At 48.5% G+C, this 24882-nt stretch overlaps 1 protein-coding gene across 1 annotated transcript in view; it reads right to left on the bottom strand.

Annotated features, from left to right (window-relative positions):
- The window catches only part of LAMA5 (laminin subunit alpha 5), a 79010-nt gene that overhangs the window by 36643 nt on the left and 17485 nt on the right, over positions 1-24882 (bottom strand). The window contains exons 3-11 of the mRNA XM_042832282.1: positions 10697-10814; positions 8565-8683; positions 7548-7718; positions 7298-7395; positions 2816-2931; positions 1866-1984; positions 1253-1343; positions 699-833; positions 292-354 (exon numbers count right to left, since the gene is read on the bottom strand). Of these exons, the coding sequence (XP_042688216.1) occupies positions 292-354; positions 699-833; positions 1253-1343; positions 1866-1984; positions 2816-2931; positions 7298-7395; positions 7548-7718; positions 8565-8683; positions 10697-10814 (1030 nt within the window). The remainder of the gene's footprint in view (positions 1-291; positions 355-698; positions 834-1252; positions 1344-1865; positions 1985-2815; positions 2932-7297; positions 7396-7547; positions 7719-8564; positions 8684-10696; positions 10815-24882) is intronic.

The following is a 24882-nucleotide window of genomic DNA, read 5'->3' as shown; positions in this document are numbered from 1 at the left end:
CAGCCCCTCCATGGTCTTAGGGTGCTGCTTATAGGGAGGCCAGAAAGGCCATTCCCTTATGGTTTGAACCTCAGAAAAAAACACACAGCCATGCTCTGAGTTTCCCTATCTACGATAATGGGATCATAAAGCTTTCTCCTACCCCTCAGCTGCCTGCTTTCTCAGAACCACTGTGTGTCAGGCTTGTCTCTTACAACCTACAAGCTCTGTAAGCTGAAGACCTGATCTTGCTTTAGAGGACATGATAATAGCAGGGTGATTGCCAAAGAAAAGGAAAATTGCAGTTCTTACTTATTATCTGTCCTGCAGGGAGCACTTGTTCTCCAGTATCGTTATAAGCAAAGGCTGGAACAGCTGTGTGGAGAAAGAGACATTGCACAGGTCATCATACCACACCAAAAATCAATTACAGCCACTCTTAATGCAGGCTCCTGAATGATGCCTTTTTTCCTCCTGCACAGAAATTGGGAGATCAAACATTAGACAAATAGGAAGTTCCCACTGACCCTCTGGCTCCATCTCAACCCACATCAAGTCCAGCCCAATTTACATCTGTGGAACAGATGGACAGGAGTGCCAATGTGGCATGGGATAAAGAGAGAGAGCAGCCCCTAACAGAGGGCCCTGACCCTTCCTACACCTGTTGAGTCTAAGAGATCCTGGACTTGGCCACGCATGGCCTCTCTCTGTGTACTCACGGTAGCAGTGGGGGAAGTCCAGGTACCCCTCAGCGCAGGCATCGCAGTGCTCCCCAGTGTAATTGGGTTTGCAGTAACAGCGGCCAGTGAGGTCCTCACAAGTGCCATCGGTGAAGTCAGATTTGCAATTGCAGCCTACAGAGGGGACAGCAGTGTCATCACAAGCACAAAAGGGGCACTGCTACGACGTGGTTTCCAAAAGAGGCTCCACAAATTCTGCAAATTCTCTCCAAAAATAAGAAGTGTGATTTTGCCTCTTCAGAACGAGTCTGACTTAGAGGAATTGCTACCACTGTCCCTGTCACACTGTGCAGTCCCAAGGAAAGCAGCACAACCTGACTTGCTGTTGCAGGCGTCCCCACGTTCCCTGGAGAGGCAGTGGTGGCAGTGGAAGGCTCAGGGGAAGGATGTCACACCAGTCACAGCCACCAGACCAAGCTGGGCTCCCCATCGGGATAGACATCACCCACTGCTGCCTGGAGATCACAGACATCCATCCCAGGGTCACCAAGCACAGGAGGGTGTCTATAAACTGCAGAGGAAATCACACTCACGATAGCAAATGTATGGAGAGTCGATCGGGTGGTCAGGGGAGCGGTAGTATCCTGGGATACATCTCTCACAGTTAACGCCAGTGGTGTGATGCTGAAAGACAGCAAGAGGGGCATGAGTTCCTCTGCCTGCAGGAATGGGTTCATGCTCATCTGTCAGATTTCCTAACAGGGTCCAGAGGGAGCGACTTGGGAGCACACAGAAGACCTAAATCTGATCAAAATTCCATACACTGATTTGAAAGCAAAGCATTTCCTGTGTAAACTCTGAGTCCTTGCATAACTCCAGCTTGAGTTCCAGGTTCCTATCTGATCTCAAGCCCATTCTACTTGCTTCAGTCAGTAAAACGTCCTGACAGCTTCGGGCTAGGAGAATGGGAGTGATGAGCTTTCTCCAGCAAGATGGTACAGCTAAAATGTTACTGCCCAAGTGTGCTCTTCTTATTACCAGAGTATACTCCTTTCACCTATGGCAAACAGACCAAATTTCCAGGGAGAGACCCTCATTATGATAACAGAGGGTGGGGGCACAGAGCTGCCAGTGAAGCTGAACTCCTGCTGTGACTACAGAAACAATCACAAGGATCTGCAGCAGCCTTTTCCAGCACTGTCCTACCTGACAGTCAATGCAAACACCTCCTCCTTCATACTTGTCCTCGCGACTTTTGCTGGCTTTGTGACGATCCACTTCTGGGTCGTAGTAGCAGTCGTAGGCATGGCCATTGCAATTGCAAGCTGAAAACACAGGTTTTAGCTAAGTCACCAGCCAGTGGGGGTCCTGGATCTCAAGATATTAACTCCTCCTGGTGGGTTTGATACCAAATGGGTTAGGTTTCAATGAGGAAGGTTGCATCTGGGGGATCACCCAAGCTTTGGAGCCCGAAAGAAACAGCTCTGCCACAAGGCTGTGTTTAAAACTGAAAAAAACATAGCAGGCACAAAACCAGGACAAAAGTATGTGCAGGCATGTAGAGACGAGAAAGAGAAATTACCCAGCTTTGGGGCCTCCAGTAGTTTGGTTTAGAGGGCAAAATTCTTGCTTCTTTTATCCCACCTGTGAGCTTCATCATAAGGTGGGGGTGCTGTCTGTACAGCAGGACCCAGCCCTGCCGTGCTGCCCTGCCTTTCTATGAGGTGGTGCAGTGCAGCTATGCTCCGTGCTCTGCACTCCCACAGCAGCACAAATTCCAGTGTCGGCATTTACCAAAGGTTTCTCCGGACAAATAAAGATGTCCTGTATGTAAACAGACCCAAGTGCAATTCATCTTGGAGACAGAATTGAGCAACAGGACTCGCCTGTGTGAACCCTCGGACACGCAGGAGGAACCGAAACGTGATTAGAATCATAGCCCTGTACAGATCTGAGGGCGAGCCTCGACTAAACAAAATTAACCACCGTGTAAGCTGTGCTGCAGCTGTGCCAATGAGCCGCACGTCACCTGGCGCTGCACACCGCTCAGCACGCCGCTTGGGTGAAAGACTTCACTGCACTGCACGTCAAGTGTGGTCAGCCTGTGCTCTGTGAAACAGCTGGCAAGAAGGCAGCTGAACCCAAGCCTGACTTACGCTGGCATTCGTTGGCACTGTCGGCAGTGGCAGGTTTCCACGGGAACTGGTTGAAGCCAGGGCAGCAGCGGTCACAGGACCCGCCACAGGTGTTGTGCTGGCAGTCACACTGCAGCCTGCAGGGCAGAGGAACAAGGCACGGGGTTTGTTCTCCAAACATTCTGGAAATAAAGGCTTCTAAAACATCTTACCTAATTTTCTTTTTTTTTTCTTTTTCTTTTCACCTGAGCAAACACCACTTCTCTTCCAGTGTCACCACCTCCTCCCTCATTGCTTCACTTTTATGTAGTAGATGAGGAATAGAACACATCAGCGTGCCACTGCTGAATTTGCTCTATAGACAAACATGGGGCAGCTGGAGGAGTGGCAGGAAGAACCTGAGCTAAAGCAAACCAGCACATGAGGGAGCTGCACGGTGCAGGGACAGAGAGATGTCCGTGCCACCATGCAGGGCTGGTGGGAAAGGGATAAACAACAGCCCTGAGCTGCAGAGGGACACAGGGCCATGTGCAACCTGTCTGCTCCTCCAAGCGTACTTGTGCTTGCAAGAGAGGAAGGCCCCCATGAAATGTGCACTGGGGCTTTTAGCACGTTTGCTGTGAGCTGCACCTCCTGCTCTCTGGGCAGTGTGGGTAGGGCTGTGCAGGACAAACAGTGGCTCCCCTGGTGCCCAGTGAGAAACTGCAGCAGCACAGCGATGGATCCCATCCTGCTTGACCACAGCGGTGATTCATTAACATCAGTGACATCATCCAAAAAACTTCCACTTAGCAGAAGGCAATCCCCATCCAAGACAAATGCTTTCTGTTGTATTAGACTTATGGATAATACAGCATGTTCCAGCTTTTATCTGTGCAATTACTCATTTCCCCTCCGGGCTTGCCTGCCACTCCCATCTGTCCCTCCTCTAATTCAAAAGCAGCATTTAAAAATAAAAGTATTTTTTTTTAAACATTAGACACAGAGCAGTCATTCTGGGTGAAATGCAGAGGTGCAGACACACTTCTTGATGGCTGCAGTGACTTGTTTTCCATGTGTGTTTTTAAGAACTGAGACCTGCAAGTGTGCATACAGTGAACAGCTAGACAGAGGCACAGGACAAATGAATTCATTTTGATGAAACATGGAATGACAAGAAAGTTTGGGAAACGTGGGCAGCACCCACACTCCAGCACATTTGCTTCAGCCTGAGAGGCTGAGGCAGGAGGTCCTGGCTCTGCTCCCAGCCCCGCAGGCAGACCTCCCCGTGCAGATGCCATGAAACGTGCAGCTGCAGTCTCATGATGCCCCATCCTTACCCACATCCATACACTGCACTGCAGGAAGGAGAGCCCAGGCTGCAAATCAAGATCCTGGGGAGCTGGCTGGAGCCTATGTGGTATAAATGAGTTCCGAAGCATTCACTTTCTTCTTCCCTTGTTTTGCAAGGAGCCTCACTGGAAGACCAACCTTGGCCATGCCTCTGTAACAAAGCCCTCGCACACCCCTCACTGGGCTTACCACAGCCCAACACCTCCAATGAAACTTTTTCTTATGTTTTGTTGTTTTGCTTTTTTTTTTTTCCCCATGGCAGCAGCTGGAGATGACGAATAAGCCCACAATACATACGTGTTAAAAAAGATGGCACTAATCTCCCCGGCTGGAAGACATGGCTACAGCCACACGCAGCTCTTTAACATCTGAGATGTTTGAAAAGCATTGGTTCAGTTCCCAGAATGCACAAAGATGGCCCTCAGTGACTATGCACACTTCAGATGCAGAAGGAACCATTTATTTAGTCTCTTCTGTTCAGAGTTAGCAATGACCTCTCAGAGAGCTCATCTATCACAGCAGCTTTACTGCACCTTGTGCTGAGTCCATGCTGCTAATGAATTATGGACAAATGTTCATGAGCTACAATATTTACATGTTTCATTGATGGAATATATACAAGGAAGAAGAGGGAGCGGCTGCATTCACATAGCACACGTATTTCCTGGCCATCCTGCCATAAATATAAAACCACAGTCTTCCCCTGGGATTGATGCTCAATAGCACAGTATAAACGGTTTTCTAGTAACTGTGTCACAGCTGAGAGTGGCACGAGTGCTGCAGGATCTGGACTTGGCCAGGACATCAGAATAGTGCAATGAGGAAAAAATGCTTCTTTCTCTTAGTGCTTCTGATTGTACCTGCCATCTGCAAAGGGACCCGCAGGCTACACAAAGTGCCAGCACACCCGGTGCTTCTCTTTCAAAATGGGAAACTGCTCTTTCCAGTATTTTTGTAGCTTCAGGATCCATAGGGGGAAAGCACTCTCAAAGCAGCCGCACGCTAACGCACAACTCCTGCCTGGGCTCCCTGCAACACGCCAAGTCCTTGCTGATGCTTATCTCACTGCTCACAGAGTTTGCCAGCAGAAAGGTCTGTGCCCAATCCTGCGGGTGTTCACCTTCAACCCAAGAGAACCTGACTTCCCTCTGCTAAACTCAGCCCATTTGAGCTCAGTGCAGAGATGTCTGTGAAAAGCACAAAGGACTTAAGAGGAGTCTTTGGCTGTCCCCACAGCGTTGGTACTTGCACATACACGCACACACACACATTGGGACCAGACGTGCTGCCAACACAAAACATCTGGAAGCACAGCCTCCGTAATTTGGCACTTCAGAGAAGCTGGATAAACATTATCATTTATGGCTAGGAAGTCAGCTCATGAACGTGCTCTATCACGTCCCAAAATCTTTGCCAAGATTTCTAACTCACCTCACCTCCACCAAAGTGCTCATCCTGCTTCTCTGGGCAACACAAAAACCAGGCATGTGCTGAAGGGTAAAGTTAAAATGAGGCAGAGACCTCCCAGACAGACTGAGACATAACTGGAGTTTTTAACAGTGCTGGGCCAATTCACATTCCTTGTCTTCCTCTGCATTTCCTTGTCCTTTTACTGTAATGACTGTGTCTCAAGGGGCAGGACGCATGTGGGGGGACACGTGGCACCTCCTGCTCAGACAGGTTGCACTGAGTTCTGGAGGACTGACGCAGTCCTGACAGCTGAAGTCAGTAACACAAAGGGACGGTGTGTCCCGAGCCCCAGCTGCCTCTGCAATGCCTCATCATGCAGGGTTATGGCAGCTGTCACACATTTCCACTGACGGCTCTGTGCTTCTGGTCTTGCTAACAGGTCGCAGTAACATCATGAGAAGTTTTTCTGTTTAACCAGCATCTTTGTCCTGATGTCTCCCAAAAAGCCTTACAGATATTATACGCTGACCATACAAAGCACCCGAGGAGATGCTTTCTCCTCTAGGCAAATGCAATCTGCTCTGGGTGAAATGCAACAGCTGCTTACAAACATGTGCTACAACGTTACAGCACAGTTTGGGGTCAAGAGTGAAGATGCCAAATGCATCCAAATGGATCCAAGTGGAGGAGATTCTGGGAGGCACAGAGAGTCATCAGCACAAGTGGCACTGAAAAGGCTCCCAACAAATTTCTCTTCCCTTCCTGGAAGGCATCAACATCAGGGCATTTCTAGGCTAAAAAAATCACTTTGCACCACAAAGTCCTTTTGCTGGTACATGAGCACACAGCGCAGCTGCCCACACCAAAGTCTAAAAGAAAAACAAGAACTGTGCACTCAAATATTTATGAAATTCCTTTGTCAAGGAGTTAAGCACACTCACACAGACTTGCTTCTCAATACATATTTGTTTTAACACTTAGTAGCTTTTAATCTTGGCTTGGATTCATCAGCAAACTTTATTTTAGAAGATCCAAAAGCTCTACGTGATCCTTATGAGAAAGTAATACAAGCTTCTCTCGTCCAGCTGAATCTACCCATCCCTTTCATAAAGGCAACATTCAGGATGCAAACAGATGGCTAAGAAACAACACTTTCATGGTCTGAAGTAGCTCTTCAGTATTTCAAATTGCTGAGGCGGATGGGAAGAATCCCATGAGCCAAAATATAAAACTGTTCTGCATGCTCTTGTTCTTTTGCAAAGACTATTTGTTCAGTTACATACATACCCCATCTATGGTTTTTATGAGAAGAACTGGACAGCAGCCTCTGGTTTCCTGGGAGACCACCCATTTATGGAGCGTTGCCCCACTTCTTAAGAAGCCACATGGGGAGCAAGAAACTCCTCAGAACAAGTTCAGAAATCAGTCTTGGGCTTTGAAGAACATGGGTTCAACAACAGCACCGACTTTGTGCGCCCACCTTCCCATTGCAGCACTCTTTCCCTGTGGGGAAGGCACGAGTTGTGTACAGGGAAACCACACCAGGGAACTGATCTGTTTGAAAGATAGCCTGACAAAACAGATTTCAGTTTTGCTATTTTGGCTGAACTAGTTTCTAGGTTGTTCCCAGGGCAGAGCCAAGAGCAACAGTACTGGCACAATCAGGAGCTCAGGATAGGACTCAACTCATACTGGTATGTTCCATTCTTAGCACAACAATTCAAATGCTTTTATACAGAGCTGGTATTTTGAAAAACATACCTGTAAGGGTCACTGGGGTCTTTAGCATCGCAGACATCTGCATGGCCGTGGCAGACACAGCGCCCTCCAATGCTGATATCTTTGATGCTGTAGTAATACTGGTGAGCACAAGAGAAGTTGTCCATTAGTACCATTACAAGTAAGCTCCATGACTGCCCTACTCAAGATTCATCAGGACTTTATTCACTACAGTAATGCGTTAGCCCTCCAATACTTCTAGCTCATTATGAACTATTAAGGCCTGCCTTACCCTCCTCGTCACTGTAGGGTCCCTCAAAGCTTTGCCCATCAGGTGCCCAAGCAGAGTGTTTGTCTGCAGGAAGCGCAGTCTGATGTTGGTGGCCTTTGTGAAATTCCGTAGGAGAGGAGAGTAGGAGAAGTTCATGGCTCCTGGGCGCCCATTTACCAGAGAGACAACAATCTGAGAACGCGAGGAGAGGAGACAAATCAGCATCATCCTCTGACAGGAAGGAAAATCGTATCTCCCTCATCTAAGCCCAATCTTTCTTTCAAGACAACTGAATCAATCCCCTGCCAGCCTTATTCGTTTCAAAACTGAGCAGTTTAAGCAGCATGCAAAAGTCAAGAGGGAACCATTCTAATGAGAGCACCTTCAGTTACTGAAAAAATAACACAACTAGAAGTCTGTTGCCCTCTTAAACATCAAAACAGTGGCCAAAAAGTCAGCCCCAGAAGTCTGTTCCCTAAGCAAACTTCCAGCATGGAACATAGTACGGCTCTGACCCTCATGTCATCATACAGAGCCTGCTCCCCTCCCCCTGAAACACTGAGCATTTCTAAACTCCGTCCAGTGCAAGCACCTGCCCTCATCTTTCTGTTCCTGCTTATTACCTGCTCTTACATAGCAGAATGGATTTTAACTGCAGCTCTCCCCAGTTTGAAAGTTTGTATTATTGAGCCCTTTCTATTTTCTCCTCCTCTTTGCTGTTCTCCTCATAAACCTCCCACATGACTTACATTTCTTACATTAAGGAGAAATGCTTATGGGTCACTGACACTATCCGGAGCTCCTCTGGGTTGGCTGTGCTGAGGGCAATGCCCCACTTAAACGTAAGTATGAAAGGAAACAAGCAACAGGAGGCACAGGCACAGCCCACCCAAGCACGAATACGAGGAAGAATTGCCCACTGTCTTCCAAGAGACTCTTCTGAACGCCCGGTCTTCTAACCAGCTCTTTTTTTTTAATTATTATTTCCAGCCACAGAAATCCTGGGAGCCCCAAAGGATGAAAAATGCAACGGCTCACCTCCCCATTTTCTAAGGGCACAATTCGGGAGTACTCTGTAGTGCAGATAGCATGGTCATCCTTGGTGATGCGATCCACGGTCTGCAGTCCAAACTTTTCAATACAGTCCCTCTTTGAAGCTGTTTATCAACCAGAGATGAAAGCAGTAAGACAAAAGGAACAATTCAGAGCCTTGTATTGATTTCTCCATGCTGGCCAACAAGAGAGATGGGTATATATTCTTTATTAAGCATTTACTAGGTTAAGACTGCTTTGTATCAACTCTCATTGCTAACACATGTCCTAAGAAAGCAGGGAGGCAGTCTAAAAGTAACAAGCATCTTCAGAAGAGTCTGGAACAAAGGCTCTTCTGCCTTGACTTCATCCCCAGCATCGCAGCTCCGCTCCATAAACGCTGCTTCGGCCACACAGGAGCTGAGCCATCCCCATAGGAAGGCAACGTGGGAATGTTTCAGTGCTGGTGTCTGGCCCCCAAGGCAGCGCTCCTTTGAGGAAACAGCAGACTGGGGAAGCCCATCCCAAGTGGAGGTGAGGTCAGAGCCTTCCCCTCCATGAGGGCACTGCCCAGCACTGTGAGATGAAACGCGCTGATCCCACACAGCATGCTGAGCTAGGGCAGGGAGGGCTGTGCCAGAATGGGCACAGTTCTTGACCTGTCCCCGTTTGTAATGCTCCACAGGGAACCCTTCCAGCAGACAAATACTCCCATAAATCCCTTCTGATTTCTCCTTTGGTGGCCATGGAAGGCACAGTGCTTCCCTGACATGGAGAATTTGCATTGCCACGGTCCCATCAGCTGCTCTGGCAGACATTTCTGATGACAGTCATTCCTTCCCTCCCCAGGCAGAGCTCAGCCCGAGCTCCCAGTTGGCAGGGGCATGATGGCCAGGGAGCTGAACCCCCCCACCAGGAGCATGGCTCAAGGCAGCACAGAGCTGGTGGCACTTGGGCCACGGCTCACAGGCAGCTATTGGGAGCGCTTACATTCCTGTTACTGCTCATAACCATCCCAGTGTTTTTCTTAGACTACCTACAGAATTCTCCAAACCAAAAATAGACCCCTGCAAAGGACTTGCTGTGCTAGTGAACCTGGTAAGGATTGGACCAGTCACCTTCTTATTTCAAGAGGGATTTTCCACCAAGCTGTCACTGTATGTCTCTTCCCAAGGGAGGCTGGCTTAGGCAGGGCTCAATGATGCAGGAGGGAAGAGCTCCAGATGCTGCAGTGGTGCCTCTACAAGCAAGAATGAGCATGCAGGACAAGAGCTCTCTGCTCTGCTCCAGATCATGCACTAACATAACTACAGCAAGCCCCAGGGGAGGACCAAAAGAAAATTCACAGTACAGAAGAAAAAAGCAAAGCAGGCAACTTGACAGCAGCCCCCACTAGCACACTGCAGAAGAGAAAACTTCCATAAGGCAGCGCAGTGCATAAAATGCCTGCAGCTCTTTCCTGCATGGGAAAACTCCAGTGAAGCTGAAGCACATGCTGACAGAGAAGTCAGAAATACAAGCCCTGAGGGGCAGCCTCTGAGCATTTCCAGTTCCTTCCATGCCAGGTTTTAAATGCTGGTTGTAGATCTTAACTTCTCCCAATTAGTTCTGCTGGTTTGGGGAAGGGAGCAGTAGCAGAATCTGGCTGTCTTATAGACCCCCTGGGACAGAAGAGTCAGAGAACCAGCTGGTTCTGAAGGTTTTAATCAGAGAACTGGGAAGAAGGAATTTCACAGACTGGGTTTTGGCATCCTCTCTTCCCACCCTGCACAGCAGTAGGACAGCAGCTTTCCCCCTGCCTGGGCTGTCCCTCATCTCTGGTGAGGGGAACAGGACTGCTTTGTGCCTCCAGACTTCATGTTACAGCAACCAACTGCCTGTGAGCTGCTGGTTTGTTTCTGGAGAAGCTGAAACACTCAATATGGTAAAGGACAAAGAGAGAGGGGACAGCAAAGAGGAGAGACCAGTAATGCCCAACCAGTGATGATGCTGCCAGCTTTGGCATCCACAGGGATTTGGGTGGGCACTGATGACAGTGCTTTAATAAATACATGCAGACCTGGAGAGCAAAATAGTTCTCCTGCCCTGAGGAGCACAATGACTTCCCCCAGCTGAGCTTCAGCTCAGGCCATACTCACAGGCAAAGTACTGCCAGGGCTCATAGGTGAGGCCAAAGTCAGTAGATCGTTCCAGCACCCAGAGGTCAGGACGAGGGGAATTTGCAAATTTGATCAGGACATATGCCACGTGGAAGAGCTGAAAGAGAGGAATATGGAGTTAGATGAAACGCCACTTTCAGGAAGCTTTGGGAAAACACCGAGGATTGCTGATAGGGGTCTGAGCCAAGGGAAGGAGCTGCTGCTCTGCAGAGCCTGCTGCTTGCAAGCAGCCTGTGGAGCAAAATTCTCCCTATCTAAATGGACTGAGATATGGGCCGGCTGCTGGAGAGAAGCAGATTGCAGAGCTCAGCTCCCACAGGTCTGAATGCAAACAAAGCACAGACTCTGTGGCTGCAGGCCCTGCTCAGAGGCTGGGCGGCTCCTCAGGCTTAGCCTCAGCTCTACAAACTCAATGCTCTGAGAGGGGAACCCATCCTGACTTGGCAAGGCAAAGGCCTGGTCCCCACTAAGCTTTGCACTGTGGTCACAAAAAGATGCTAAGTGCTGCAAAGCTGTTCTGGAGGCTTTCAGGCTGTTCTTGGGGTAACAACTGGCACTGAACTTTTAACACATGCCAGAAGCCTAGCATCATCCTCTGTGCACCACGCACATCACGCCACAGATTTGTTTATCTATAGGCTCTTGCAGCCCTGCTTCACGCACACAACCCACATTTTGAAGCTGACTATGAAAAAGACCCAGCACAGCTCCTCTCTCCCAGGTGCCACAGCCACAGGAGAGCAGGAGACCCACTTGGCTTCAGCACAGCTCTAATCCCAGGCTGCACCCATCTGTCTGGATGCCGATGTGTGCACACACACCCTTGCCAAGAATAAAATAAATGTACTCTTTAAAGAGCTAAAATGTCAGCGCTAGAGAAAAACAAAAGCCCCAGCAGAATCTCCCTTCCCCGGCTGACACAGGCTCGCTCCAAGAATCTCCACTCCATCATCCTGTCACAAAGTGATATTTAAAGGCAAATAAAGTTCTCTTATCGGAGAAAATTCCTGACATCAAAACCAACCCAAAAGGGAGTTTAAGTGCCTGAAAAGCAGAGATTTACAGCTCAGTAGTCCCTCCTCAAACAAAGCTGGTAGTGTATGAGTGTGAACCCCCCTGAGATTAGCAGGTGCCCTAAGGGACACCTCTGCAAGGGACAGAAAAGGCCGGCTTTGTGCCCATCCCTTTGACCATGTGCAGGAGCCTCACACATCACCAAGACAGAGGGCAGTACTAATAACAGCAAGCCTCCAAAATAGCCCTGACTGAACACAGGAGATTTTTAAGGGGAAAAAAAAAGAGGGGAGGAGGCGGCATTTAAATCCACTGATTTCTTGCTACTTTCAGGGACTGTAAAGACTGCTGTGACCCAGAACGAAGAAATCAAAGTGGTTACCCAGCACAGCTCCTGGCTGCCAAAAGCCTGATGAGCCCAAGAAAGAGGAATGAGACATCTCTGTCAACTTGCTAAAAAATGAAGATAAACAGACCTAAACGTTGCCTTAAATTCCCCTCTGTTGCTTTCGTACTGTCAAGGTGTATGAGACGAAGCTTTTTTGGAGGAGCAGCTTTTTCTGCCCACTCACTCTCCCATTGGAGCCGTTCTTCATTAGAGAAGCCCAAGAGGATTCTTCTCAGGCTGCTGCTTTCTCTGCTGGACCAGTTCTCACAGCTCCACATCTGCCTCCTGGCACAGGAGCAGGGCTGAGCACCAACCAGCACAGTTACACCTTCCCTCCACTAAAATCCTCCTCCAGCTTTATTCGATGGGGAGTAAATCAATGCTCCTGCTGGATTCTGGCAGTCTTTCACTGGATGGACTTGGCTGCAGCTCCAGCGTGCCTGCAGGTGCTGTGGTCTCAGGCACTGGGAGAGCCAACGAACTGCTTACAGCTTGGTGTGAGAGGGGTAACACTAACAGGAATCTCTGGCTCCTGGGTGGCACAGCCACCAGATCTCAAGTCAGGTATCCTTATCCTGCTTCCACTCACAAAGCCAAACACTGCTCCTCCGTCCCACACTCCAAACTGCTGTTAGTACTACAACGTTAGGCTGGTTTTCATTCCGCGTTTGAGGACACAAAGAAGCCAGCCAAAGTTGCACACACGTTTCTTTCCAGCACTGAAGAGTTAGGAACATTCCTAACTAGAGCACAGAAAGCATTAGGGAGCCTGTGACCGCACTGAACCTCATCCTGGAATGGGACACACATCCTGGTATTCAGAGGGATTTCTAGTCAAATCTGGTAAGTCCCTTGCCTCCCCATCCCACGTCCTTATCTTGCAGAGGATGACAGCCTGGCGGAAAAAATAAAGGCAGATTGCCTGCTTCAAGTACATATGCTGAGAAAACTCACAAAGATGGAGCAGCAGCTCTAAAAATAGAGCTGGCAAAAAAGCCAGACTTTTCATTCCGTGTTTAGTTCCAGTACAGTTCTGCCCAACCAATAGTACAAGAAAAATGGTTGGTTTTCTTCCAAAGCCTTTATTTAGCTCCTATAATCGGTCAGATGAATAAAAACCTCCATGCTCCCAGACTCTTGGGCAATTTTTTTTTGCCTTCTCCATGGAGGAGGGATGTGGGACACCATGGCAAGCAGGTCCCTTGTTCTCAGCCACTTTCAAAGCACGCCAGCTTAACTCCCTTCACTACATATAGCCAGGCTTCAGCCAGGAAAATCAAATGGGCACTTTAATTAGCAGCCAACTTTCACTGAAAATAACACCACCTCCATGGTGTCAGTGGTTCTGGAGCATATTTCCTTACTAACAATCACCTGAAGCTGTTCCACTGCCAGGAGGGATGGAGGCAGCAGGGGAGGATGGAGGTGAGGGCTTTTCCTCCATTTCCATCCCACCCTGTCTCTTTGCGTGTTTGGACATTGGACAGCTTTACTGAGCACCAAAATGCCATGGAAATATGATGCTGATCCAAGGCAGCAAACTAGAAGCAGACACATCCCAAGTTTATTTGGCAAGGTCTCACTAATTTCCCTCCAAGGTGCCACAACATCATGCAGCAACATTTAATAAGTAAAGCAAACCTTCCCATTGCTGCAGTCCTGGCTACATGCTGACAAACAGCAAGAGAGACCCATTTTTGGTGCTGTGACAAGAAGGAAGGAGCAGGCTGTACTGGCCACTGCGTTTATAAGGCAAATGGCTCTCTCTCTCTCCACAGGACAGATTTACTACCTCTGGCGTTGACTTATTAAAATAGCACCAAGTAAAAGCAAAACAATCCGTCTCTTCCTAACTGCTGCAAAGTATCCCTGCAGAGCACGTGTGTGGATAGCATTACTGCTGTGTCTCTGCCTGGGATTTCCTGGAAGTATCGGATGGAGCAGGCGAGCAGGTGTGTGCACTGCATGCCACCAAGTCCCTCTCTGCTGGGGCACACAGGGCCCCATGGAGCACTGGGCAGCAGCTCCAGACATCCCCAGAACACAAACTGAAGCAGAAAAAAGCCAAAACAATTCAGAGATGCATCACAGCAGCGTGACTACAGAAGTGAGGTGTTCTTGTGGGATTTTTTTTTTAGGGTGCTTTCAGAAGCAATCAATGCTTCTGCTGCCTCCAAACCCCTCTGCTTCCATGCCTTCAGGAACATGGGAAGATCTGGCAAGGCCAGCACTGTGCCTGCCCTATCCTGCAGCAGCAGAAGCTATAGCTACTTAGCCATCAGCGCTCTCCATGCAAACAAGTACATGGAAGGTGAAGAAGCCCTGGAAAGCCAAAGAGCTTCTAACTTACCTTTGAATTTCTCTAAGCCAGCTACCTGTCCCTTTGGGATCTTCTGACAGTACTCATTTATTCTCACCCAAGCAGCAGATTTACACATTAACTGCCCAGCTGACCCACACCAAGCTCCAGCTGTCCTACAGCAGCATTACTTCTTCCTCGCTCTGACTTCAGAACTCTTCATTAAACTACCTCCCATCCAGCTGCTGGTAGGTATGTGCCTACTTTCTGATCAGGCAAGAACAATTTCAACCCTTCAGACAGCAAAAAGATGCTTCCCCTCCAAGCAGGCACAGCTTATTATCTCACTCATATTTAACAACACGCAGAAGCCCTGATACAAAGTTGTGGGTATTTGAACACTGCTAGGGAGAAGAAAAGGAAAGAGCTCTGCACCAACCCGTTTCCAAGTTTCTCACTTAAAACTTTCAAGTTTTATTGAGAGACCAAAGAAAACACTCTCCCAGGAACTGCAGACCAGCAAACACCAGCCAACATGAAACTTGCTCGCTGTCACTGTTAACAGCAACCCTATGTTTTATGATGCTGTTTTCTAAACAGTGCCTGTTCCCTTTCTAAGGCTTAGGTGAACAGCTGATAGAGCACTTTTCACAAAGGATTTTTTCTTCAGACGCCACTTCTGAGAAGGATTTGGCTTGTTGGCTAAGTTCACACACAGCACTGCTTTTTCTCTGCCACATCCTCCCATGTACTCTGTCCCTCCCTGGCCAGCACCATGCAGCCTCCTGCCAAAAGCCCTCTGGGGACCCAATTGACAGCACCAGGCATAAGCCAAGACAAAGCAGTGCCACGGTTTGGCAGCCTGCACCATGCTGAACTGAAGGTTGTATGGCTGAGTTTGGAAATAACTTCTGGCAGGAAAGGAGCCCAATGTGCAGTGTTTCAGCTGCATGATGTGAAGGATGGGGCTTGGAGGAGCTCGGGTAGGATGCAGGGATAATCCCAGCCAGGCACTAGTGCTGCAAATACCATGTGCAATGCTGTTACACCTGCAGTGTTTCAGGAATACTGATGCATCAGCTCACAAATGTCCCATCTGTGAGCTTGAAACCCATCTGCTTGCCCAGAAACCACCTGAGCATCCCTTAGTGAAGCCAGATGTGCTGAGGGCGAGCGTGGGTAGCCAAAGGCATCACAGTGGAGCACAGTGCACTCAGGGCAGAGGGAGATGGCTGGAATTCCTCAAGATGAGGCTTCACTCACAGATAAGGGCTTTGCCCACACTTGGTTTTCACTGCGCATTAGGAGATAGCAGCACTCAGCTGAAATGGCCTTTACAATGTGGGGAAAAGTGTAAAGTCACTCCTTAGAGACAAGACAAATATTTGCCTTTTAGCCCAAACTTGAACTCACAAACACTGGGGAAGGTCTAAGTGAGCAGATGTCCTTGGGCATCTTGAACAAGAGAGCCGCCAGCCCATGGGGCGTGGAGAGGAGTGGGTGCCCCAAGCACAGGGGCTGAAACCCTCCCTGCTGCTTTAATCCCCTTGCAAACACCACTGCAAGCCTAGCACAGCAGCAAAGATGCTCTTAAACCTTCCTAATCATTCAGAGATAAGACAGTAGCTATATGCAGCATTTCAGGTTCTCAGGCTGCTTACCTTGAGGTGTTAATTGTCTTTGCTAAATGCTTCTAGGAAGCTTCTGGGAATGGGTTATTTTTTAGAATCAGGTGTTCTGGGAAAGTATCTGCATCGTAATTAGCTGCTGACAGGATCAGTGGCAATTTGCACTGGGGTCTTCCAGAGGGTTCTGTTCCTCCCAGTAAACTATGGCATTACTTGAGAAGGAAATAATGACTGTGATTGGAGAAGATGAAAACATTGGTTTCTGGGCACACCAGCAGATGAGCAGACATCACCCCAGCTGCAAGCAGCGTGTGCTCGTGCAGCACTGCCTGATGTGCAAGCAGCTCAGAGCAGAGAGGTGGGCAAGGAGCAGGTGCCCCAGGACTGCGGAGGAATGTAACTGGAAGTCACCCAAATGCAGACAGCTGAACCAAGCCAGCCACCTACACAGGGATGGCTTTGAGAAAAAACACCACATTGTTCCCAGGGCTGATTTTTTCAAAGGCTCTTTGTGCATCGCCTTAATTCTGCCCCCTTGGAATAACACAAGTTTGCTACTGATTTCAGCAAAAAGAAAACTATGCTAGAAAACTCATCAAAAAACAAACAAACAAAAAAGTGCTTTTCCATGACCAGAAAACTCAGGTAGTTCTTGCTTGCTAGCACTAACTGGAGAGCTTGCATCCTGACTCTGGAGCTGCTAAGGAGCAGCACGAGTTGAGGGATGCGATATGACAGCAGTTATTTGAGAGCAGCACCTTCAGGGAGCTGTCAGCCCTCATGCAGGGAGAGCATTATTTTTTCCTTTGCAAACACTGCAGAGCTATTTTCTCTCTTTATGATGTTATTCTTTGAAGTTTTCTTTATGAATTTCAGCATGTTTCCAAAAGAGCATTGTGCACATAAAGTTACCTCCTCCATTCAGGGCATTTACTTTGCATAACACAAAGCATTAAATGAATGAAAACAACCCACTAGAAGATGAGATCTCCACAGGAAAGGGTTTTTTTAGAGCTATTACTTCAAAATGGTTATTAATAGAAAAAAAAAGAGACTGCTGGTTGTCTGATGGCAACAGCAGGAAGACAAAACCAGTTTATAATCAAAGCAAAGAGAGACACTGCAGAACCCCACGGGCAGATGCAGTTTTGTTTGTGTCCCACGTATCTCAGCTTTTAATGCCAGATGGACTTTGGGAACAAAATCTCTTTTAATGTCCCACCTTGCTGCAGCAAATTCTGATGCTGAGCATATCCCTGACCTGGAAGGACACGGTGAGCAAAGGACTCAGTGCCTCCCAGCAACCCCAGCACAGCACTGCCCTGCAAATAAACCCAGCAAACCCACTTCATGTGTTTGCTCTGCAGTGCCCTCATCTCCACGGATGAGCTCCCAAATGTCACCTGTGCTCAGGGAATGCTCTTGCACCAAGAACATCAACTGCTTAATGTAGGAAGGAAGACATGTAATTAAGGGGAGAATTGCACAGTATTTTGCCCCAACCTCTGCCTACATGTCTACAACACCCAATCCATCACTTTTTGCATTAGAGGAGCTTGTCAACGGCTTGTTCAAGATGAGATTATGACAGTAATCCTACAACAGCCTTCCTGAGCTATGGGACAATTCAACCATCCTCAACACAACTGACAGAAGCAGCCTTGGCATAAGCAGTCATGGGATATATAGTGAGACAAAACAGGCATTTTTCTTGCATTTTTCAAAGGGCCGTGGGGGAGGGAGAAGGTCTAATTTTAACAAAAACCATGTCCCTCTTTTCTCCTCTAGTGACTGACTTCTCTGCACTGCTTGGAGGAGAGCCCAGCCCAGCCCCCATCTATTGCCATACTATCCTAGGAGCTGTACACACAGCATGCATAGACCTCTCAAAGCATCCAGTCCTAACACAGAGGAAAAAATGGGCTTCAAGACAAGAGTTGTTTTCCTTTAACAACCATGGCCCTGCCTCGTACCTCCTGTTAATCAACATACAGGATAATAGGATAGACACTACGATCTTAAGCACAAGGGAAAGAAAATCCCATTTCAGACCTTGTTCATCCCTCTACCAGCTAAAGACATCATCCCCATGAAAAGGCTTCAGGTTTATCAGTCAGAGCTCAGCACTGCTCCCAGTCTCTCTCAATCTCCTCTGACTTTAATTTAACAGCTCTTGGTTAATTCAGTTAACTGTTCACCCAGCTGCATGCGTGCCAGGATGCTGAGAATAAACCATCCACAGTCACGGATTGTTTTGCTTTTTAAAACGTATAGAAGGAAACCATGACTTTGGCAGCAACCGTGCTAGAAGTCATTAAACACGGCACATTCCAGCTCCAGAAGCACAGACACAGCTGTGAGGAAGCCCAGATCCCCAGCCCAGCAGGGCAGAGCCCTGAGCCTCCATCCAGCAGGGCTGCATCCCCCTGGCTCCCTGTGCAACCTTGCTGGAGCTGTGGGACAGCACTGGGGTGCTTCTGCATGATTCTATTTCTGCTCTTGCAAACTGCAGCCAGTTCAGGCCATCCATGATATGGCCTCTACGATGCAAAGTGTGTCCTTGCAAGTAAATTCAAAGCGAAGCCTCAAAAGATCTGCAAGTGGAGCTGCCTCCCCCTGAGCCAAAGGCTCCCACACAACCAAGCAGGAATTTCAGCTTGCACTGGGCCAAAATTCCTCAATTTTCTCCAAAGAGCAAACAGCTCTTTGCTCAGAAATCTCGTTTGACCTTTCATACTGCTTCAGTTCTTCTGCTCCGTAACCAAAAAGCAATGCTGTACACCACTGCCTTCTATTTTTGCACAATTCCTGTATGGAAATGGTACGGACCACTGAAGTGAAATAACACAGATGATGTCACACAGCTTTGAACACAAACTCATCTCTAACAACAATGCAAATTAACCAAGAAGCTGATTCAGGTATGTCACAAGCCAAGCTGGTTGTGCAGGGCAATCTGAGTTTCCTTGAACTTCTGGTGTTGCTCACTGCATTATCTCTGCCTGCAGAATTTACTCCACAGCCTTTTATTCCCTTATCACCAGCTGCTTTCCTGCCCCAGCCTAAAGAACATTTCACATCACAGAGGAGCACAAATGAGCTAAATATACATATTTATATTTATACACACAGGCCCCAATCCAAACTCTTTGGCAATCTGGCTATTCAGCAGAACACTTGCAGAGATGGGATTTTGGATGCTTGGAAAATGAGCAGCAGCCTCCCCTGACCAACAGGGACAGGATAACTGCAGTATTCCTCCAACGCCTTCGGAGCCTCCTGGATAAGTGTGAACTCACCATGAACCAGAACAGGGGATCTTCCACCTGTAGGCCCCCACTGACCTCACTCTAGGCAACACAGGAGGATTGGCAGGAGGAGAAGAGAAAGGTCAGTATCTCAGCTACATTGCACCAGAATGATAAAAAGCAATCTGCTCTTGGGTACGGTCAACTAATTAAGCAGCCTATCTGCAGCCTCTGTTCCAACCCTTTTTGGGCAGCAACTGCAGTTGATTCATAGAGTTATATTTTCGAAAATACGTTGTAAAAATGGTTCCCCATGAGCTAAAGAGAACAACCTCCTCCCTCTGTCCAAGGAGACAATTTCCTGCAGAAGATCGTTTATAAGGACAGCATCCATTCATGGCAGAGTGGTGGCCCTGAATGGGGCTGGAGGACTGTGCTGCCCCACTGAGCGCTGCAGTGGGAGAACAAGCCCACAGCTCCTCTCCTCTGCTGGCTTGAAAATAATAATAATAAAAAAAGAAATAAAAGTGGCTAAGGTGCATAATAAAATAAGCCCCAACCTCCCTGTGCCAGCTGTCCCCACATCAGCCCAGGCTCGTGAGTCACAGCCACAATCAGAGCCCAGGCTCCCGCACAGGAATTTTGCCCAAGCCTCCATCCGCCCAGGAAGAGCACAGTTATGACACCAGAGGCTCCATTCGAGACAAACGTAATCTCCTCAGATAAGGTTTGTCTGTGGTGAAAGGAAATTGGCTGCTTTGTTTCAGGCCGGACCTCCGCTGTCAGGACCTTTGTGCATGCACTCGCATCTCCTCCGCAGAGCCCTTGGAAAGGAGGCAGCTGTCCTCATGGAAGCAAACTCATCCCTCAAAGCCTGATGTTAATGAAGAACAACCACCAATTAGCAATCCCCTCCTTGGGGGTTTCTGAAGCCTGTCTGAGAGCAAAGTGTTCGAGTCTCTAACAAAACAGCTTTGGGGTCACCGGGGCTATTCAAGCCCTGTGTTGTTTTCAGGGCTTCAAATGACGTAGAGAGATCTGGGAAGGCTTCACAGATTTAATCCAATTCCCACAGAGTTCAAGACTCAATTGCTCACCAACTCATTCTATCCTCAAGGGTTTTTTCTTAACGTTTGGCTTATGCCCTCCTGCTTTTATTGCTACCTCAGCTTTTAAAAATATTCTTACTAAGTATTATTTTAAAGGGAAACATATGCTACAGTCCTTGTGGACAAAATAGATATTTTAAAGTATTTCCCATATTGGGAATGAAGATCCTGGACATCTGAGAAGTCCTCTCATCGCCATTAGCTTTGGGCTATGCTAAGGAAAAATGGGAGACAAGAACAGAGATGTCTTAAAAGAGAGCTGGGAGAGACCCCAGCTCAGGGGCCACCTTCCCACCCTATTGGGCTATTTCATCCTTTCCTGACTGAAAAATATTCCAGTGGCGTTTTCCAGCTCTGCCCTTCTGTTTCAGTGACCTCATCTCCCAGTTGGGACTTATTCTGACTCACATTCCCTTGAATTTCAGTTAGCTCGGATCAAAACGTCAGTATTTTTTCCTCTTATGTCGAAGTATCATCCACAGCAACACATTGGTGTTCCCCTGTTCTGCTCTGAGGGCTCATTCACATCCCAATTACAACATCACTTTCAGCTGAGCCAACTTAAGCACTGATGACTTTTCTGTATCTGGTGCTCTCAGACACTGCTGTCACAACCCCTGGCACCTTGACCATAGAGGGAAACAATGCACTGAACTCTGGGGACTCAACTACCTATGATTAGGAGAAAAACTTGTATGACAATCATGGGACTCTTCTATTAGTGGAGGTGCTCTGGCTGCTCTGGCCTGGCCAACACCACTGGAAGCACACAGGCTGGAGCGTCCACACTATGAGCAAAGCCAAAGCTGGCAGAGGAGGCAATAGTCCAACAAAGCTGGAATTTACCCCTCCTCCTCCTCATCCAAAATAGCCGCGCTGCATGGAGCTCACTGCAGGGTCAGACAAGGAGAGCAGTGCCATGGGCTGGATGTGCCATGCAGGCAGCAACGAGAGGCATATCCCAAAAGCAGCAGTGCTCAGGTTAAGGAAAAGGAAATCCTATTGCCTATTAGTTCTGCCTTGAGTATTTATTTTTTTATTAATGCAAAGAACCAGACACTTGGTTATCAAACCTATAGCCAAACACAGGCAGCGTGCAGCCCAAGGACAGCTGATGCACTGCGACAAGAGCTCAGCAACTCCCAGCCCTGTTTGTTGCTCTGTGTCTGCTCCCAACCCGCTGCTGAGCAGAAAACAAACGCTGCTAACTCACTTGTCTGCAGCACATTATGTTTTGAATTATTTACTGCCACCCCAATCGGAAGAAAAAAGCATTTCTCTCTTGGACATAATGAGGAACACATTTCCAGTACTTAACAGCTGGAAGCTGGAGAGGTAGCCAAAGAAAATCCCTATTATTTTTTTTTTCCCTTTAAAGTAAGCATCTGGAAAACTTGTTTGCTGGGGAAGAGAAACGCTCACAGATTGACCCAGGGAAAGTGTCAATTAAACCCGGGCACAATTCAGAGGCAGGAGCTGATAAGATGGCATCATCAGCACGATACCAACTGCGTGTTTTCGGACTGCCCCCAGCAGCTCAGCTCCAGTAGGGCGAAAAGAGGCTGCTTGCATTCAATGAAATCCAGCAACTCCCCCAGGCAAACATTTTCAGCACTATTTCTGTCAGCCACTAAAGTATCAGAGAACTCTAATTCCTACCCCATATCTCACCAGCTGCCCAAACATCTCAACCAAATCCCAAACACGTTGTCCCCCTATTGCTTTTTACTCCTTAAATGCACCCCGAGGCCTGGAGCTGATCATTTCCAAACCACAACGCATTGAAGCTGCTGCCAGGCCGCCCAAACGGGGCTCTGCTGGAGGCAGCTCTGCCCGGAGGCTGCAGCAGGTCCTGCTCCTTGTGCTCCCAGAGCAGCTCTGCTCCCAGATGCAATGCCTGCTTTTCCCAGAAGCGCAAGCAGCTGACCAGGGCAGAACTGTTCTGCTTCTGCCGGGCTGCCTGGGAAAATGTTCCTCTTCTAAATTTCATGACAGGTTCGAATTCTTTCAGAGGGAGGACTAATGCGGGGTTGTTTTTCTTTAAATATGTGCTGTGTTATTTTAACTAATAACAGGAAATCGGTGGCTCGCTATGTGGTGGGATTGCAGCAGTCCCTCTGGGCCAGGCTGCTGACTGTCCCCAGCACAGCCCTATGCTGTGCTTGCAGCAGCCCCCAGGCACTTCTCTGAGGGCCCAGCTCTAAAGGAAAGAGGGAGGGCACAGTCAGGGCAAAGCCTTCCCCTGTGCCACATCCTATAACTCCCCATCTCCTGCAGCTGTGAGGAAACTTGAGTTTAAAGCCTTTGTTCAGGCCTCCTATCTACCCAAGACCCCCAAGGTGCTTCCAAAATGAACTGTGCCATCTCCCCTGCCTTGGGGATGGGTGAAAAGCCTCCCTTCCCTTACTGCATCACTGCCTGCAACTTACCAGCCACTAGGAGAAAAGCAAATAGAAGGGTTTTTTTGTTTTTTTTTTTGGAAGCAGAATTCACTCGTGCTGTTTTCCAGCATTCAGTTATCAATCCCAGCAGGCAACCAGGCTGTGCCAGAACAAACAGGACATCAAATAAACAATGCATTAAGATGAAGCACGCTGTGGACGCGTGCAGTCACTCCGCTCCTGCAGCTCAGCCACCTGCAGACACTTCACCCTGCTCCATGCAGAGCTTTGCTTTCCTCCACCCCACCCCAGGGCTGCCCTGCAGGTCCTTTCACTGCAGACAGCACCTCCAGCTGCTGACAAGTCCAGTACAAATGCAACAGCTTTGCTTAGCTGATGCTTTCAATGCATCTCCAGCTATCCTGCTCAGAAATGTATCAGCATAGAAAGAGGCCAACTAGAAGGAACATTACTCTTGTTAGAGCTTCTGCTCAGACAGTACCCAGCACTGGAGGAAGAGGCACAGCCCAACCTCCCCCAGCCCCAACACTCAGAGCAGCAGTGTGCTTGGGGACCTGCTTATGACCCAGATTCAGATCCTGGCAGTTCCTATTCACTGTGCCATGCCGGCTGTGTGCCCAGCACTGCACCTGTTCCCCTCTCCCTTTCAGCAACCTGACCCCAGGGCAGCTATGCTGTGAATGTGCCCACGTCCTGTCCCAGCCCCAGGGACGCCGAGCCACATGGGATGGGAACGCTGAGCCACACCAGGTTTCACTGCTGACGTGAGATGCAGACGTTAGGATGTAGGTAAAATAAACCCCAAAGCTGGTATCACAGGCAGCATCCCAGCAGCAATCTCACATTTCTTCCTTCCTGGTGGTGTTGTAAGTGGAAGGAGATCTGTCCCACCAGAACAGAAACCCAAGCCTCTAACCCCACTCTGCCTGGAGAATAGCATCACTGGGGAGGGGATTTACCATACTCTCAACACAAGAAAAATGGCAATTCAAGCAGCACTTGTGGGCCCAGCATAAATGCAGGTTACACGATCAGCGTGCCTCCAATAGCCAGACACATAGCCTCCCTGCCCCAGATCTGCTGTCGGGATGGGAATGGGCAGCACCCAGATGCAGGTGGGGATGGGAATACACAGCACTGCTACAGAAAGCAACCGCATCCACACCGCTCCTCTGAGCCACACAGCTGGAGCAAAGGAGCCAGGCTGTTATTTTGGAAGCAGCAGTAGCACTGTTGTAACATGTCATGCTTCTATGAGATTAACAAGAAGCTTTTAATGACCTGGTGTGAATATCCCAAAACATTTCTACAGCAGCTGCAGACAGCAGCCATTTAACTTCCATTCTCTGCTGAATGCTTGCAGATCTCCTAAAAGCAGGGAATATAATTTAGCATTCACTGCATGTAACAGCAATATAAGCACTGTGGGGACAATAAGTGGCTATGGGGACAAGTGGCAGCACGCAGCAGGATGCACGATGCCCCAAGAGGGTTTGGCTCACAGGCATTACATAGCTGTATTGACAGGCCAAGGGGCTGCGCTGCAAAGTTCTGCTCCCAGGGGGGGATTTAAAAATATTTTCCAGGATAAACACTTGTAAACAACATCTTTCAACTTATCCCAGACACGAGTCCTGATCTCCTGCTTTCAAGGAGTCATCATCTTCAAAGGAGGGAGGCAAACCATCCATGCAAGCAGGGTAGCTACAAGCTATCTGTGCTGTTTGGCACCCATCTCCAAAGCCATGCAGTGGGCAGTGGTACCCAATGGTGTGGCTGCCAGGTGCAGTCCCTGCATTGCTCCCAGCACTGCTCCCAGGGAGCACTGCCTTGCAGCCTCTAGAAATCAGATCTGCCCATGGAAATGCGATCACTGCGAGCCTCTGCTGCTGAGGGATGGGGTGACATTCTGCTAAGATCAGAGCAAAGCAGGCTGGCATCTGACTCTGAGCCTGACAGTTCATGAAATCAATATACGGGCCGTGGTAGAGATTTCACCTCCTCTGCTCTTTGAAGAGCTCGCTCCCTTCCCCCTCAACTGCCCATGAAAGCAGACACTGGGTGGTCTCTTCCAAGG

This window comes from Centrocercus urophasianus, unplaced genomic scaffold (genome assembly GCF_019232065.1).
Source record: "Centrocercus urophasianus isolate 14NV4802_14NV808 unplaced genomic scaffold, USGS_Curo_1.0 seq_38, whole genome shotgun sequence".
Taxonomy (NCBI): Eukaryota; Metazoa; Chordata; class Aves; order Galliformes; family Phasianidae; genus Centrocercus; species Centrocercus urophasianus.
This window is presented reverse-complemented; position numbering and strand designations above follow the sequence as displayed.